This window comes from Mobula hypostoma, chromosome 1, assembly GCF_963921235.1.
Source record: "Mobula hypostoma chromosome 1, sMobHyp1.1, whole genome shotgun sequence".
In the NCBI taxonomy this organism is placed as follows: Eukaryota; Metazoa; Chordata; class Chondrichthyes; order Myliobatiformes; family Myliobatidae; genus Mobula; species Mobula hypostoma.
In genome coordinates, this window is record NC_086097.1 from 25,368,948 (window position 1) to 25,382,700 (window position 13,753).

Below are 13,753 nucleotides of genomic sequence, written 5' to 3' on the forward strand. Positions count from 1 at the left end.
ATCAGGCAATCATTTGGCAGCAACTGAATATATAAAAGTACTCAGACATGCCACAGAGGTTCAGTTGCTGTTCAGACCAAATATGGGGAAAAAAATGGGGAAGAAATATGATGTAAGTGACTTTGACCATGAAATGATTGTTGGTGCCAGGTGGGGTGGTTTGAGTATCCCGGAAATACTAATCTCCTGGGATTTTCATGCACAACAGTCTCTAGCGTTCACAGAGAGTGATGCAAAAAAACAAAGAACATCCAGTGAGTGACAGTTCTGTGGATGAAAATGCTTTCTTCATGAGTGTCATTGAGTCATAGAAGGTCAGAGGAGAATGGCTGGACTAATTCAAGCACACAGGAAGGCGACAGTAGCACAAATAACCATGCATTTCTGAACATACAACACATCGAACCTTTAAGTGGATGGACTACAGCAGCAGAAGACCACAAACATACTCACAGTGGCCACTTGATTAGGCACCTACAGTATGTAATAAAGTGGTCCCCATATGCTTTCCTCCAATCTCCTTAAAATTATGCCCCCTCGCATTAGCCATTTCTGCTCTGGAAAAAGAGTCTCTGTACGTTCTTATTCCAGACAAGAGAAGGTAGATCCTGTGAAGCCATGCTGTTGAATGCTGCTTTTCTGATTGAATGCTTGGAAGAAAGCAGGTAAAGGTCTTTTTTTTTTGTCTGGATAAAGCATCTAGTAATGAAGTGTATATTTTTGACATGACTTTGATTCCAAACAAATATAATAGAAAAGCTTTATTTCAGCCTACGGCTAAGCAGGAAATAACAACAAAACTCTGCTGGAAAACAGAAAGGTCTGTCAGCAGCACTCTTGTATGGCAAGGAAGCTGAAAGGGAAAGACGTCACGTTAATCTCAAGCCTTCAGTGAATGGCTGTAGTTAGATTGAGCTAAGCATCTTAGCATTAAGGGTAATTCACAGCCACGAAGGAACAAATGCTTCAACAGTTGCGTGGAAGGTAGCACCATATCCCACTGAAAATATGTTACATACATCTGCACAATGCTGCTATGAAAGCTATTTATAACACAAATTAAATATTTTCTAGCATGCACAGATGAGCACAAGCATACACTTGTAAGAAAGCCAAGAGAAACATGCTATAATTCTGTCATAGTATGATAGAATTATACAGTCCCTTTCATCCCACCTCATCTCTGCTGACCAATGCTAATCTCTGCTTGCATTAGGCCCGTTTGCCTCTACAACTTCCAAGTACATGCCCAAATGTCTTTTAAACTTTTCAACTGCATCTACCCATTTCACCTCCTCGGGTAGCTTGTTCCTTCAACCAATGCGGAAAAATTACATAATACATGGAACATCGAGTACAGTTCAGTGCAGCACTGTACAGGCACTTTTGACCCAAGACTTTGTGCTGACCTTTTATCTTACTCCAAGATCAATCTACCCTTCCCTCCTACCTAGCCCTTCTTTCATCCTTGTGCTTACCCAAAAGTCTCTTATATGCCCCTAATGTTTCTGCCTCTACCACCACCACAGACAGCATGCTCCACACACCTACCACACTCTGTGTAAAAAAGCTATCTCTGACATCTTCCTTATACTTTCCTCCAATCACCTTAAAGTTATGCCCCCTCGCATCAGCCATTTCTGCTCTAGGAAAAAGTCTCTGACTGTCCACTCTACCTTTGCCTTTTATCACAGAACATAGAACATAGGATATTGCAGCACATTACAGGACCTATGCCCACAAAGTTGAGCCGACCTTTTAACCTACTCTAAGATTAATCTAATCCTTCCATCCTACATAGCTCTCCATTTTTCCGTGCCTGTCTACGAGTTTACTAAATGTCCCTAATGTATCTTCCTCTTCCAACTCCTCTGGCAGGGCAATCCATGTGCCTAACACATTCTTTTTGCATTACTTACCTAAATAACTTTTAATACACACACTTCCTTTACTCTCTGTATACCATTGTGTCATCACCCACAGCTCTAATCTGCTAATTAAATTTGCTGACGATACTACATTGATTGGCCTTATCACAAATAATAACAAGGCAGTCTACAGAGAAGAAGTCATCGCCCTGACACAGTGGTATCAAGAAAACAACCTCTCCCTCAATGTCGCAAAAATAAAAGGGTTGGTTGTGGACTACAGGAGGAATGGAGACAGGCTAGCCCCTATTGACATCAATGGATCTGGGGTTGAGAGGGTGAACAGCTTTGAGCTCCTCATCATACACATCATCGAGGATCTCACGTGATCTGTATATACCAGCTGTGTGGTGAAAAAAGCACAACAGTGCCTCTTTCACCTCAGATGGTTGAAGAAGTTTGGCACGAGTCTCCAAATCCTAAGAACTTTCTACAGGGGCGCAGTTGAGAGCATCCTGACTGGCTGCATCACTGCCTGCTATGGGAACTGTACTTCCCTCAATCACAGGACTCTGTAGAGAGTGCTGCAGACAGCCCAGTGCATCTGTAGATATGAACTTCCCACTATCCAGGACTTTACAGAGACAGGTATGTAAAAAAGGTGCAAAAGATCATTGGGGACCCAAATCACCCCCAACAACAAACTGTTCCAGCTGCTACCATCCAGGAAACAGTACCACAGCATAAAAGCCAGGACCAACAGGCTCCAGGACAGCTTCTTCCACCAGGCAATCAGACTGATTAATTCAAGCTGATACAATTATATTTTTATGCTATATGGACTGTCCTGTTGTACATACTGTTTATTATAAATTACTATAAATTGCACATGCACATTTAGACAGAGATGTAATGCAAAGATTTACTCATGTACGTGAAGGATGTAAGAAATAAAATCAATTCAATTCGATCTAATTCACACACATACATATATGTAGTAATTTATAGTTTTTATTATTATGAATTACAATGTACTGCTGCCGCAAAGCCACAAATTTTATGACATATGCCAGTGATACTAAACCTGATTCTGATTCGGATTTATTGTAATTTATAGTTGTTTTAATTATTATGTACTACCACAAAACAACAAATTTCAAGACGTATCCCAGTGATATTATACCTGATTCTGATTCAGTATAAATATCTAACCTCCAACATCCCCTATACTTTCCTCCAAACACCTTGAAGTTATGCCCCTTACATAAGCTATTTCAGCCCAGGGTAAAAAGTCTCTGCCTATCCTTTCAATCTATGTCTCTTATCATCGTGTACACCTTTATCAAGTCACTTCTCATCCTCGTTCACTCCAGAGAGTGAAGCCCTAGCTTGCTCAACCTTCATTTCTCACCTGTCACCTTAACCCTCCACTCTCCAGAATCAAGAATCTCCTGCTCTGGGGAAAAGACTCTGCCCCTCATAATTTTAAGGTCAGCCCTCAATTTCCAGTGAGAATAAATCCAAACTTGACTTACAAATGGAGCCCTCCGTTCCAGTTAATACCCTGGTGATCTCTTCTACACTCCAATTCTTCCTCCAGTGTGGTAAACAGCACTTCAGTGCTGAACAATCCATTTCTCCAAACTGAACCATGACACCCCTATCCAGAGCATATTTTGCTTAAGAAAACATTCCAAGAAATTCACAAAAAGGATGCCAGGGATCCATACCTGAAGAGGAAATGGCTTGAAGCTTGGAAAAGAGAGGGATCTTAAAGATTAGCTTTATTTTCTAACCATGCTAGTTAGACTTCCCTCCCCACCCCCCACCTCTTTCAATCTATTACCCTTGACACTGCATTGCACTGTAAATACTTTAAGCATTTTATAATGCTGTTTACATTTTAAATACATGCTGGTATTCAATTATTTATGCACATTTTATTCCATATCTGTACCTTAACCTCTATTTTCATATAATTCTTGAAACTTTCTAAAATGTTAAATATTGTTTTGTATTGCACATCGCTCCCTAAATATTCACAATACATGTAAATGTATAAGGTGAATAAAATTTATCTATGATTTGTCACACGTACATTGAAACATACAATGCAATGCATCATTTGTGTCGACCAACACAGTCCAAGGATTGTGGCGGGCAGCCCGCAAATAGCATAACCACAATTTACTAACCATAACCTGTACATCTTGGAATGTGGAAGGAAACTGCAGCTCCCAAAGGAAACCCACACAGTCAGAAATAGAACATACCAACAGTGGCAGAATTGAACCCAGGACCCTGATGGTATAAGGGGTTATACTAACTATTACACTACCACCAACAGATGGGTTTTCAGCATCCAAGAAACAACGAAGAGAGTGTTAAAAAGGCTTAGAGCACATATGAACAACAGGACTAACACTTCATGCTAACATTAAAAGTGGGATGAAACGGGAAAAGTGCACACGTCTTCAGTCAGAAGACAACCACCTAGGGGAGGATAAAGTATTGCAAAGATACTGTATGTGAAGACAATGGAGGAATTTGTAGAAGACTATAAGCATTTTAATGATAATAAAAGTCAAAAGTCAGAGTAGTTTATTTATAGGTAAGCACAGATACAATGAAAAACTTACTTGCAGCAGCATCACGGCATTAAAGACACAACATTCTCAAGAAAAAACATAAATTATAAATAAATTGAACAAGAACATAATTAGAACCAAAAATATATATAGTTCATTGTTGTGCGATGTGGTCAAAGTGGTCACAGAGTTGCTATACTGAGGTACTGATTCAAGCTTTGTTGGTTGTTTCAAGAACCAAATGGTTGAAGAGAAGTAGCTCTTCTTGAAACTGGTGCTGTGAGACTTCCGTCTTCTGTCCCTCCAGATGGTAGCTGCGAGACGATGGCATGGTCTGATGGTGGAGATCTTTTGATAACGACGTTGCCTTATTAGGGAATGGTCTATACCTGCCCATAACGTCAACAGCTTATTCTCCTCTATCGATGTTGCCTGACTTGCCAAGTCCAGCATTCTGTATTGTAATCCTGCATAGGTCAATAAGGATATGGATGACAGGCATTTAGTGCAAGTGTAGACATTTTTCCCTGCCTTCACTTTCCAATTTGTTCCTAATATTGAGGAACAAATTGGAATACGGGGGAAATGAGAGGCTGAAAAAGTAAGAAACAGCATGAAACGTCTCAACCCAAGCAAGGCTGCAGGACCAGATGATGTCAGTACCAGGGTGCTCAAAGCCTGTGCCCCTCAGCTATGTGGAATACTTCGCCATGTATTCAACCTGAGCCTGAGGCTCCGGAGGGTTCCTGTACTGTGGAAAATGTCCTGCCTCGTCCCTGTGCCAAAGACGCCGCGCCCCAGCGGCCTCAATGACTATAGACCGGTGGCATGGCCTCCCACATCATGAAGACCCTGGAGAGACTTGTTCTGGAGCTGCTCCAGCCTATGGTCAGACCACACTTAGATCCCCTCCAGTTCGCCTACCAGCCCCGACTAGGAGTTGAGGATGCCATCGTCTACTTGCTGAACCGTGTCTATGCCCACCTGGACAAGCCAGCGAGCACTGTGAGGGTCATGTTTTTTTGACTTCTCCAGTGCGTTCAACACTATCCGCCCTGCTCTGCTGGGGGAGAAGCTGACAGCGATGCAGGTGGATGTTTCCCTGGTGTCATGGATTCTTGATTGTCTGACTGGCAGACCACAGTACGTGTGCTTGCAACACTGTGTGTCCGACAGAGTGATCAGCAGCACTGGGGCTCCACAGGGGACTGTCTTGTCTCCCTTTCTCTTCACCATTTACACCTCGGACTTCAACTGCTGCACAGAATCTTGTCATCTTCAGAAGTTTTCTGATGACTCTGCCATAGTTGGATGCATCAGCAAGGGAGATGAGGCTGAGTACAGGGCTACGGTAGGAAACTTTGTCACATGGTGTGAGCAGAATTATCTGCAGCTTAATGTGAAAAAGACTAAGGAAGACCTGAGGAGAGCTAAGGTACTGGTGACCCCTGTTTCCATCCAGGGAGTCAGTGTGGACAGGGTGGAGGATTACAAATACCTAGGGATACAAGTTGACAATAAACTGGACTGGTCAAAGAAGACTGAGGCTGTCTACAAGAAGGGTCAGAGCCGTCTCTATTTCCTGAGGAGATTGAGGTCCTTTAACATCTGCCGGACGATGCTGAGGATGTTCTACAAGTCTGTGGTGGCCAGTGCTATCATGTTTGCTGTTGTGTGCTGGGGCAGCAAGCTGAGGGTAGCAGACACCAACAGAATCAACAAACTCATTCGTAAGGCCAGTAATGTTGTGGGGATGGAACTGGACTCTCTGACGGTGGTGTCTGAAAAGAGGATGCTGTCCAAGTTGCATGCCATCTTGGACAATGTCTCCCATCCACTACATAATGTACTGGGTGGGCACAGGAGTACATTCAGCCAGAGACTCATTCCACCGAGATGCAACACAGAGCGTCATAGGAAGTCATTCCTGCCTGTGGCCATCAAACTTTACAACTCCTCCCTTGGAGGGTCAGACACCTTGAGCCAATAGGCTGGTCCTGGACTTATTTCTTGTCATAATTTACATATTACTATTTAACTATTTATGCTTTTATTACTATTTAATTATTTATGGTGCAACTGTAACGAAAACCAATTTTCCCCGGGATCAATAAAGTATGACTATGACTATGACTATGACTATGATTGACCAACGTGGATCAGCTGTTGAAGCTGGGTTAAAGAACCACTAGCAAAGATCTCAAGCTCAGGATCTCATGCCACTACACAGCAGGACTAACAAATTCTTCATAAATATACACACTTATCAGAAATTCTAAACCGTTCGATCTGACTTTCAACTCTCTGCAGTTTCTGTCTCATTTCTCATTTGTCCTCTCAAGAGTTTCCATAAGAGTCATGGAGCTGTATAGCTCAGAAATCACATCCATGCCCATCTTTTTGACCATCTACAGCAATCCCATTTGCCTGCATTAGGACAATGTCCTCCTATGCTTTGCAAAAGTCTGATAAAAATAGTGATTGTATCCCATTCTACGACATATTCAAGTAGTATTCCAGATATTAACAAATTGCTGTGTAAAATAAAAACTCTCTCCTCAAAGCTTCTTTAAAATTCCTTCCTCTCACCTTTAACCTATATTCTTTTGTTTTTAATACCCCACAATGAGTAATTGTGATTAATTACGCAAGATTTTGATCAAGACAATTAGATCACACAAGCAACATACATCAAAGTTGCTGGTGAACGCAGCAGGCCAAGCAGCATCTATAGGAAGAGGCGCAGTCGACGTTTCAGGCCGAGACCCTTCGTCAAGACACACAAGATCAAGACTTGCTTAAAACTTCCAGCAACTTACGTATCTCTTGTGTTTCTGATTAATTACTCTATCCACAACTATTATAATTTTATGTACCTCCATTAAGGTCACTCCTCAATCTCTTCACTCCAGGGAAAACAAACATCGCCTATGTAATCTCTCTGCATAACTAAAATCCTCCGATCTTGGTGAATCTTCTCTCACACTCTCCAGTGTAACAATACCCTTCCTATAGTGAGGTGATCAGAACTACACACAACACTTCAAGTGTAGTTTAACCAGCATTTAGTAACATTGTAAAATTATGTCCTAACTTTTGTATTGCATGCCCCAACCTATGAAGGCAAACATGGCTTCTCCACCAGCTTATCTATAATTTTTGCACTTTCAGGGATCTACGGACTTGCACCCTAAGGTCCAACTATTCACCAACATTCTCTACTACTCTATCATTCACTGTATAAGCACTATCCCTATTTGACTGCCCAAAATACATCAACCCATACTTGTCAGGATTAAATTCCATGCGTCAACGCTCTGCCCTACTTTCCATCTGATATATATCCTTGCTGTAGCTTTGGAAACCTTCAAATTTTGATTTGGAAGCAAATGGAGAGAAGGTATCTATGAGTTTAGCTAATGTTTAGCTCTTGATTACATTGACTCTCTGAGTGACAGCTCAATACAGGAGATCACCTAAAATGAGAACATTTATGACATGCATGAAGTACCAATCTAGTACTACGAGCAATTGCTTTCATCCATACTGATCTTCAGAGGGTACAGAAGAAGCAGTAAATATAATTTCAAGTCTCAGAACTAGATGAAGGAACCAAAATTGTTTCTGCTGGAGATAATTTTGAGATGACTTTGATTTTATTGGGACAAGTAACAGCTCAACGTGCCAAAGGACATCAGGCAAACGTTTGCAAGTACAAAAAAAGAAGCTGACAGAAGTATATCTGTCTAGAGGATAAATGTCAGAGATTTTTACCAATACAGGCAGCAAAGATGGGACTCTAAAGAATAACTTCAATGCATTTCAGGAGAAAGACAGAATTGCAGAATATAGTGATGTGGCAAGTAGCTAGGATCAATACTAGAAGATGGTGCTAGCTTTATTCCTGATTCCTAAAAAATTCTGTACTTATGTGATTCAGATTGCTGCTTTGCAAAAGGATCTGGTTTTAGTCTTCTTTAACAGTGTCATGCCCTGTAAAAATATCCTTTCTTCTTCCACCTTTGAAGCTTGAGCTATTCTCTGTGCTGAATATCTTCTGCAGCAAAAAAAATTATCTAATCCGTATCAGATTATGCTAAACAAGTTCAACAGTGGATTTCAACAATTTCAACAGTTCAAGGATTTCTCTATAGGTTTTACTCATTAAACTCAAAGGTGTTAGTTTATTATAATGTATGTTAAAGAAGGACTTTATTAAGCTATCTTTAGATGTAATAATTATATAGTATACTAAAATAACGATCCACTCACTGTAAGCAGCAGGTTGTTATTCTCCACAAGCCAATACATTCATTGTAGCTCCTGCTATTTGTATTTTTCTTGCACTGTTGCTCCTCTTTTATCAAAAGGCAATTACTTTTGTTTTTGTTTAACTTCTAACTCAGATAATCAATCCATTCCTGAGGGAGTCCATGATCTTTAAGATTTGAAAACATTTTTTGAAAATAAAGCAGAGATCATCAATATTCATATTTCACTGCAAGCACAGTGTCGGGGCCACTTTCCTCTGTTACTTCAGCAAAGAGAAGTGTTGAAGAAGTCTCGTGAGTAGCAGGTACAGCCAGCAGCCTCAGTTTGGTAAGGTGATGGATGAGCTGCAAATCGTGTGCTTTTATTTGACCTGGAGAAGGTTGCGGTTCTAATTGTTACAATTGCACTCATCCAGACACATTCCTATCACATTCATCACTTGTAAATTGCAGATGGTGCAAAGGATTTGGGGATCATGAAAGCACATTACTTGCCTTGCCGGATGACTTCAAAAACACAAAATTTTCTAAAACATGTACAAGTTAATAATCACAAAACACATTATGATTAACTTGAGATAAAAAGTGCAACATTATATTCCATCTGGATAATGAAGGGCCCCTCCATCTCCTTGTGGCCCTTGCATTTTATCTGTCTACCTGCACTGCACTTTCTCTGTAACAGCAAAACTATATCCTCAGTCCTGACGAGGGGTCTTGATTCAAAACATTGACTGTCCATTTCCATTAATAACTTTCTGTTGGTAAGCAGCTCCCTATACCCCACATCCTTTTTCAACCATCTTAGCATTGTAGAATTGCTCAAGATTCATGCTATACTGCAGGAAGCCAGTTTAAGTATTTATAAACTACTCCTTCATGCAAGTTGAGATTTAAAAACTTGACTTTAGTAATTATCATGATTCTTTTATAGATGCATCATCCTATCCAAGATGTATCACACCTTCGTATGCCAACAGCTCTGACCATGACCACGAGAAACTGGAGAGTTGTGAACACATCTCAGCCTATCACACAAACAAGCTGTCCATCAATTGACTCCATCTACATTTTCCACTGCCTTCGGAAAGCAGCCAACGTAACCAAGGACCCCTTTAACTTCTCGTGGCCTTTGCATCTTATTTGTCTACCTGCACTGCGCTTTTCTCATAGCTTAAATTTTCCTTTGCTTGTTTGTATTTTTAAATAATTACCAATATATGTGTAATTGCTGTGAACTTTCAAATAATTGTAGTACAGCTCTTTCTGTATTTTTCTAGAAACTTCTTTCTAGACACTTGTAAATCTGAAACAAATGTCATGTCACTTGAATCTGGCTACTTTATAGGTTAATTGTTATCATTGGAATGTTGTTATCTTTTTAGTCAGTGCTAGTCTTTGTATATGGCGACCACGATGACTTTGTTTTTTTTCTCTTCTTTCTTTGTTCTTGTAACACTTAATAAAACGGCCATAACCACCAAGTTTTATGCCTGATTTCTGAATTCCGAACCGCTGGATTGCCAAACTCACTAGCATCCAACACTACAGCTAAGCCAAGTTGGGATTTGTTGTGAAGCAGTCAAAAGGAAAGTTGAAAATTTTTTCAACATCATGAATCATATGAGACAAACACTTTTTTTAAATGAAGGATGATTGGAGTAAAAAGGAAAGCCATTTACTAACCCGTCCTTTGCTGATGAAGCCTGCTGTTCTCATTTTAGAGTTGCACAGGGTTGACAGAACAATAACAGGCTTTCAGCCTAATTAGTTTGTGCTGGTGTTTACACTCCAAATGAGCCTTCTCTCGTGCTACTTCATCATACCAGCAGCATGTCCTACCATCACTTCCTCTCGTACTCCAACAATATCCCATTAAATGTATTTCTGTTATTCACTCAAATCCTTGCTAAAGCCATTTCCAGCTGCACTTTGGATTAGACATTTCCCCTCAAAACAAGAGATTGTGCAGACGTTGGAAATCTTGAGCAGCATACGCAAAATGCTGAAGGTTATCACGACAACTAACAGCACCAGCAATCACATTCGGGCTTCAGTTCCCGCCACCGCCTGTGACGAATTTGTATGTTCTCCCCGTGACCATGTGGGTTTCCTCAGGGCTCTCAGATTTCCTCCGGCATTCCAGGAACATATAGGTTAATGAGTTATGGACATGCTGAGATGTCGCCAAAAGTATGGTGACACTTGCAGGCTGTCCCCAGCACATTCCAAGTACTGTGTTGATCATTGCATTTCACTGTATGTTTCGATGTTTCAACGTACAAGCGACAAATAAAGTCAATCTTTAAGCTTTAATCAAGTCAGGCAGCATCAATGGAGGGGAATAAATAGTTGACATTTCAGGCTGAGACCCTTCATCAGCACTGGAAAGGAAGGGGGAAAAGCCAGAATAAGGAGGTGGGGGCTGGAGGGCAAGGAGGACAAGCTGGCAGTGATTGGTGAAACCAGGTGAGGGGAAACGTGGATGGGTGGGGCAGGAAGAATGAAATAAGAAGTTGGGAAGAGATAGGTGGAAAAGGTAAAGGACTGAAGAAGTAATCTGATAAAAGAGGAGAAGCTGATGCGAGAAAGGTAAGGAGGAGAAGAACCAAAGGGGGGAGATGGGCAGGTGATGAAACAGAGTAACCAGAAAGGGGAATGGAAAAAGAGAGAAGGAGAGAGGGGAAAGAAATTACCAGAAGTTGGAGAAATCAATGCTCATGCAACCAGGTTGGAGGCTACCCAGACAGAAAATGAGGTGTCGTTCCTCCAACCTGTCTTTGAGCTCATCATGGCAGTAGAGGAGGCCACAAACAGACATATCAGAATGGGAAAGGTAAGTCAAATTGAAATGGGTGGCCACCATGAGACTCCATCTTTTGTGAAAGTCTGAGAGGAGACACTTGACAAAGACACTACCCCTGAAGGAACTGCTGACAACATCTCAAAGACCTTTCACAGAGCCACCAGCATCAAAGGGACCCCGAAGTGGTTAATCATTCCGTCACCTTGTATACGTACTTTCATTTCAGCCAGCCAGCGATGGGGATCATTTTCTAATCCAGGTGTAAGCGTTATTGCCTGCAAAGAAAATTAGATTGCAGTTTGTTTATTAACAGAAGAGATTGTATATGGAAAGAATGATTGTTTAAAAGAAACTATTATCCAGGTGGCAGATTCATACAGTTTATAAACTAAATTAATTAGGTCTATGATTTTCAAGCATGAACAATGTTCGATTTTCTGCTGGAGTCTAGAGACACAATGTCAGAGAAGCTTAAACACACAGATAGCTTTCCGGAGGTAACCAGTGTTCAAACTCTCACCAATTCTAGCTGTTCACATCATTTTTCATCACTTTCGTTGTTACCATGCAGGAAAAAATGGGATTTGCTAGTCATTCAGTCACGAGTTACTCCCGCACTGCTGAGTGCCATTTGTATCTTCAAAGGCTGATTTGCCTTGCATGCGCCATCTCAGCAGCGCATACCTGTCCACAGTGCAGTCAGTGCTGCGGACACCATCAAGGTGCGTGGCGGGAGTTATAGGGAGGGCGATTGAATCAGTGGGCACTGATGACAATACAAATCAAAAAAATATTAACAGCACAGCTCACCATCGTCAAGCAACTCACAATGCTTCAGATATAATGATCTGCTTTCAAAAAGTAATTTTGCTGCTCAAACAGCAACCATTTCATGCACAGCAAGATCACACAACAGCAGAGAGAGATGAAGGACCAGCTGGAAGGTAGCTAAAACAGCATGCTGGAGTTGTTTATGAACAGTGACTGGAATACAGTTCATTGTTAACCATTTCCTTTTCCAATCTGACCCAACTTATAAATTTATCACGTGCACTATTCCACCTTTAGAAGAATGAGGGGGGTGGTTGTCATTGAAACCTATCGTAGGGGAATCACCTAGCATAGGGGAATCTAGAATTTGAGGGCACAGCCTCAGAAATTCCTCCTCATAAGGAGGAATTTCTTAGTCGGAAGGTTGTGAATCTTTGGAATTCATTGCTACAGACAGTTGTGAAGGCCAAGTCTTTGGGGATTTTTAAAGTGGAGGTTGATCAGCTCTTGATTATATAGGCGACAAAGGTTACAGGGAGAAGGCAAGAGAATGGAGTTACCAGGAATAATAAATCAGCCATGATGGAATGGCAGAACAGACTCAATTGGCCAAATGGATTAAGTCATTTGATATTGGATTCACATACCAAATATTACTGACTATTAATTAAACAATTCTGTTCTTGTGTCTTTACATTATGCTTCAGACATGACAGTGCTACTGAGCACAGTGCATTACTGTTGAACAATTAACAATAAATAATAAAGATAGGTTTTATTTGTCTCATGTACCTCAAGACATACAGTGAAATGCATCATTTGTATGAAATCAAATCAGCAAGGATTGTGGTAGGCAGCCCCTAAGAGTCACCACCCTTCCAGCACCAATATAGCATGCCACAGCTTACAAACCCTAAACTGTACAACTTTAGAATGTGGAAGAAACTGGAGGACCCAGAGGAAACCTACGTATTTGAACTTGGAACTCCTTAACAGGAAGTACACATTCATTGGTGTCAGTGTGAAGATAACAAGGAGCTCATATAAAAAAAACTCCACTGATAGAAATGGTGTTTCAAATGATAAACTATTTTCAGGTGCAATTTAGGATTACTGTGTCCTATGAGTCTTACAGTTGTATTTAAATATCCCATAATGAAATTATTTAAACAAGGGTTAAACATAGAACCTAAAAACTGGAGTAACAAACAATCTGTTGGAGGAGTTCAAAAAGTTGAACAGCATCAGTGAAGGGTGAAGGAACTGTTGACATTTCGAACCCCATGTAGGAAGCCGCAAAGGAGGATGAGAGGTAACTTGATAGAGGTGCACAAGATGACAATAGACACAAGACCCTGGGTGGAAATGGCTAATACATAGTATAGTGGCTAGCATAAAGCCTACAACTGAGGTTCAATTACCACAAGTGGCTGTAAGGGACATGTACAT

General features: G+C 40.9%; 1 protein-coding gene across 6 annotated transcripts in view; it reads right to left on the reverse strand.

Annotated features, from left to right (window-relative positions):
* Positions 1-13,753, reverse strand: part of LOC134344680 (centrosomal protein of 128 kDa) — a 664,526-nt gene that overhangs the window by 275,864 nt on the left and 374,909 nt on the right. For all 6 annotated transcript variants that reach the window (XM_063044801.1, XM_063044787.1, XM_063044794.1 and 3 more), the window contains one exon: positions 11,749-11,808. In XM_063044801.1, the coding sequence (XP_062900871.1) occupies positions 11,749-11,808 (60 nt within the window). The remainder of the gene's footprint in view (positions 1-11,748; positions 11,809-13,753) is intronic.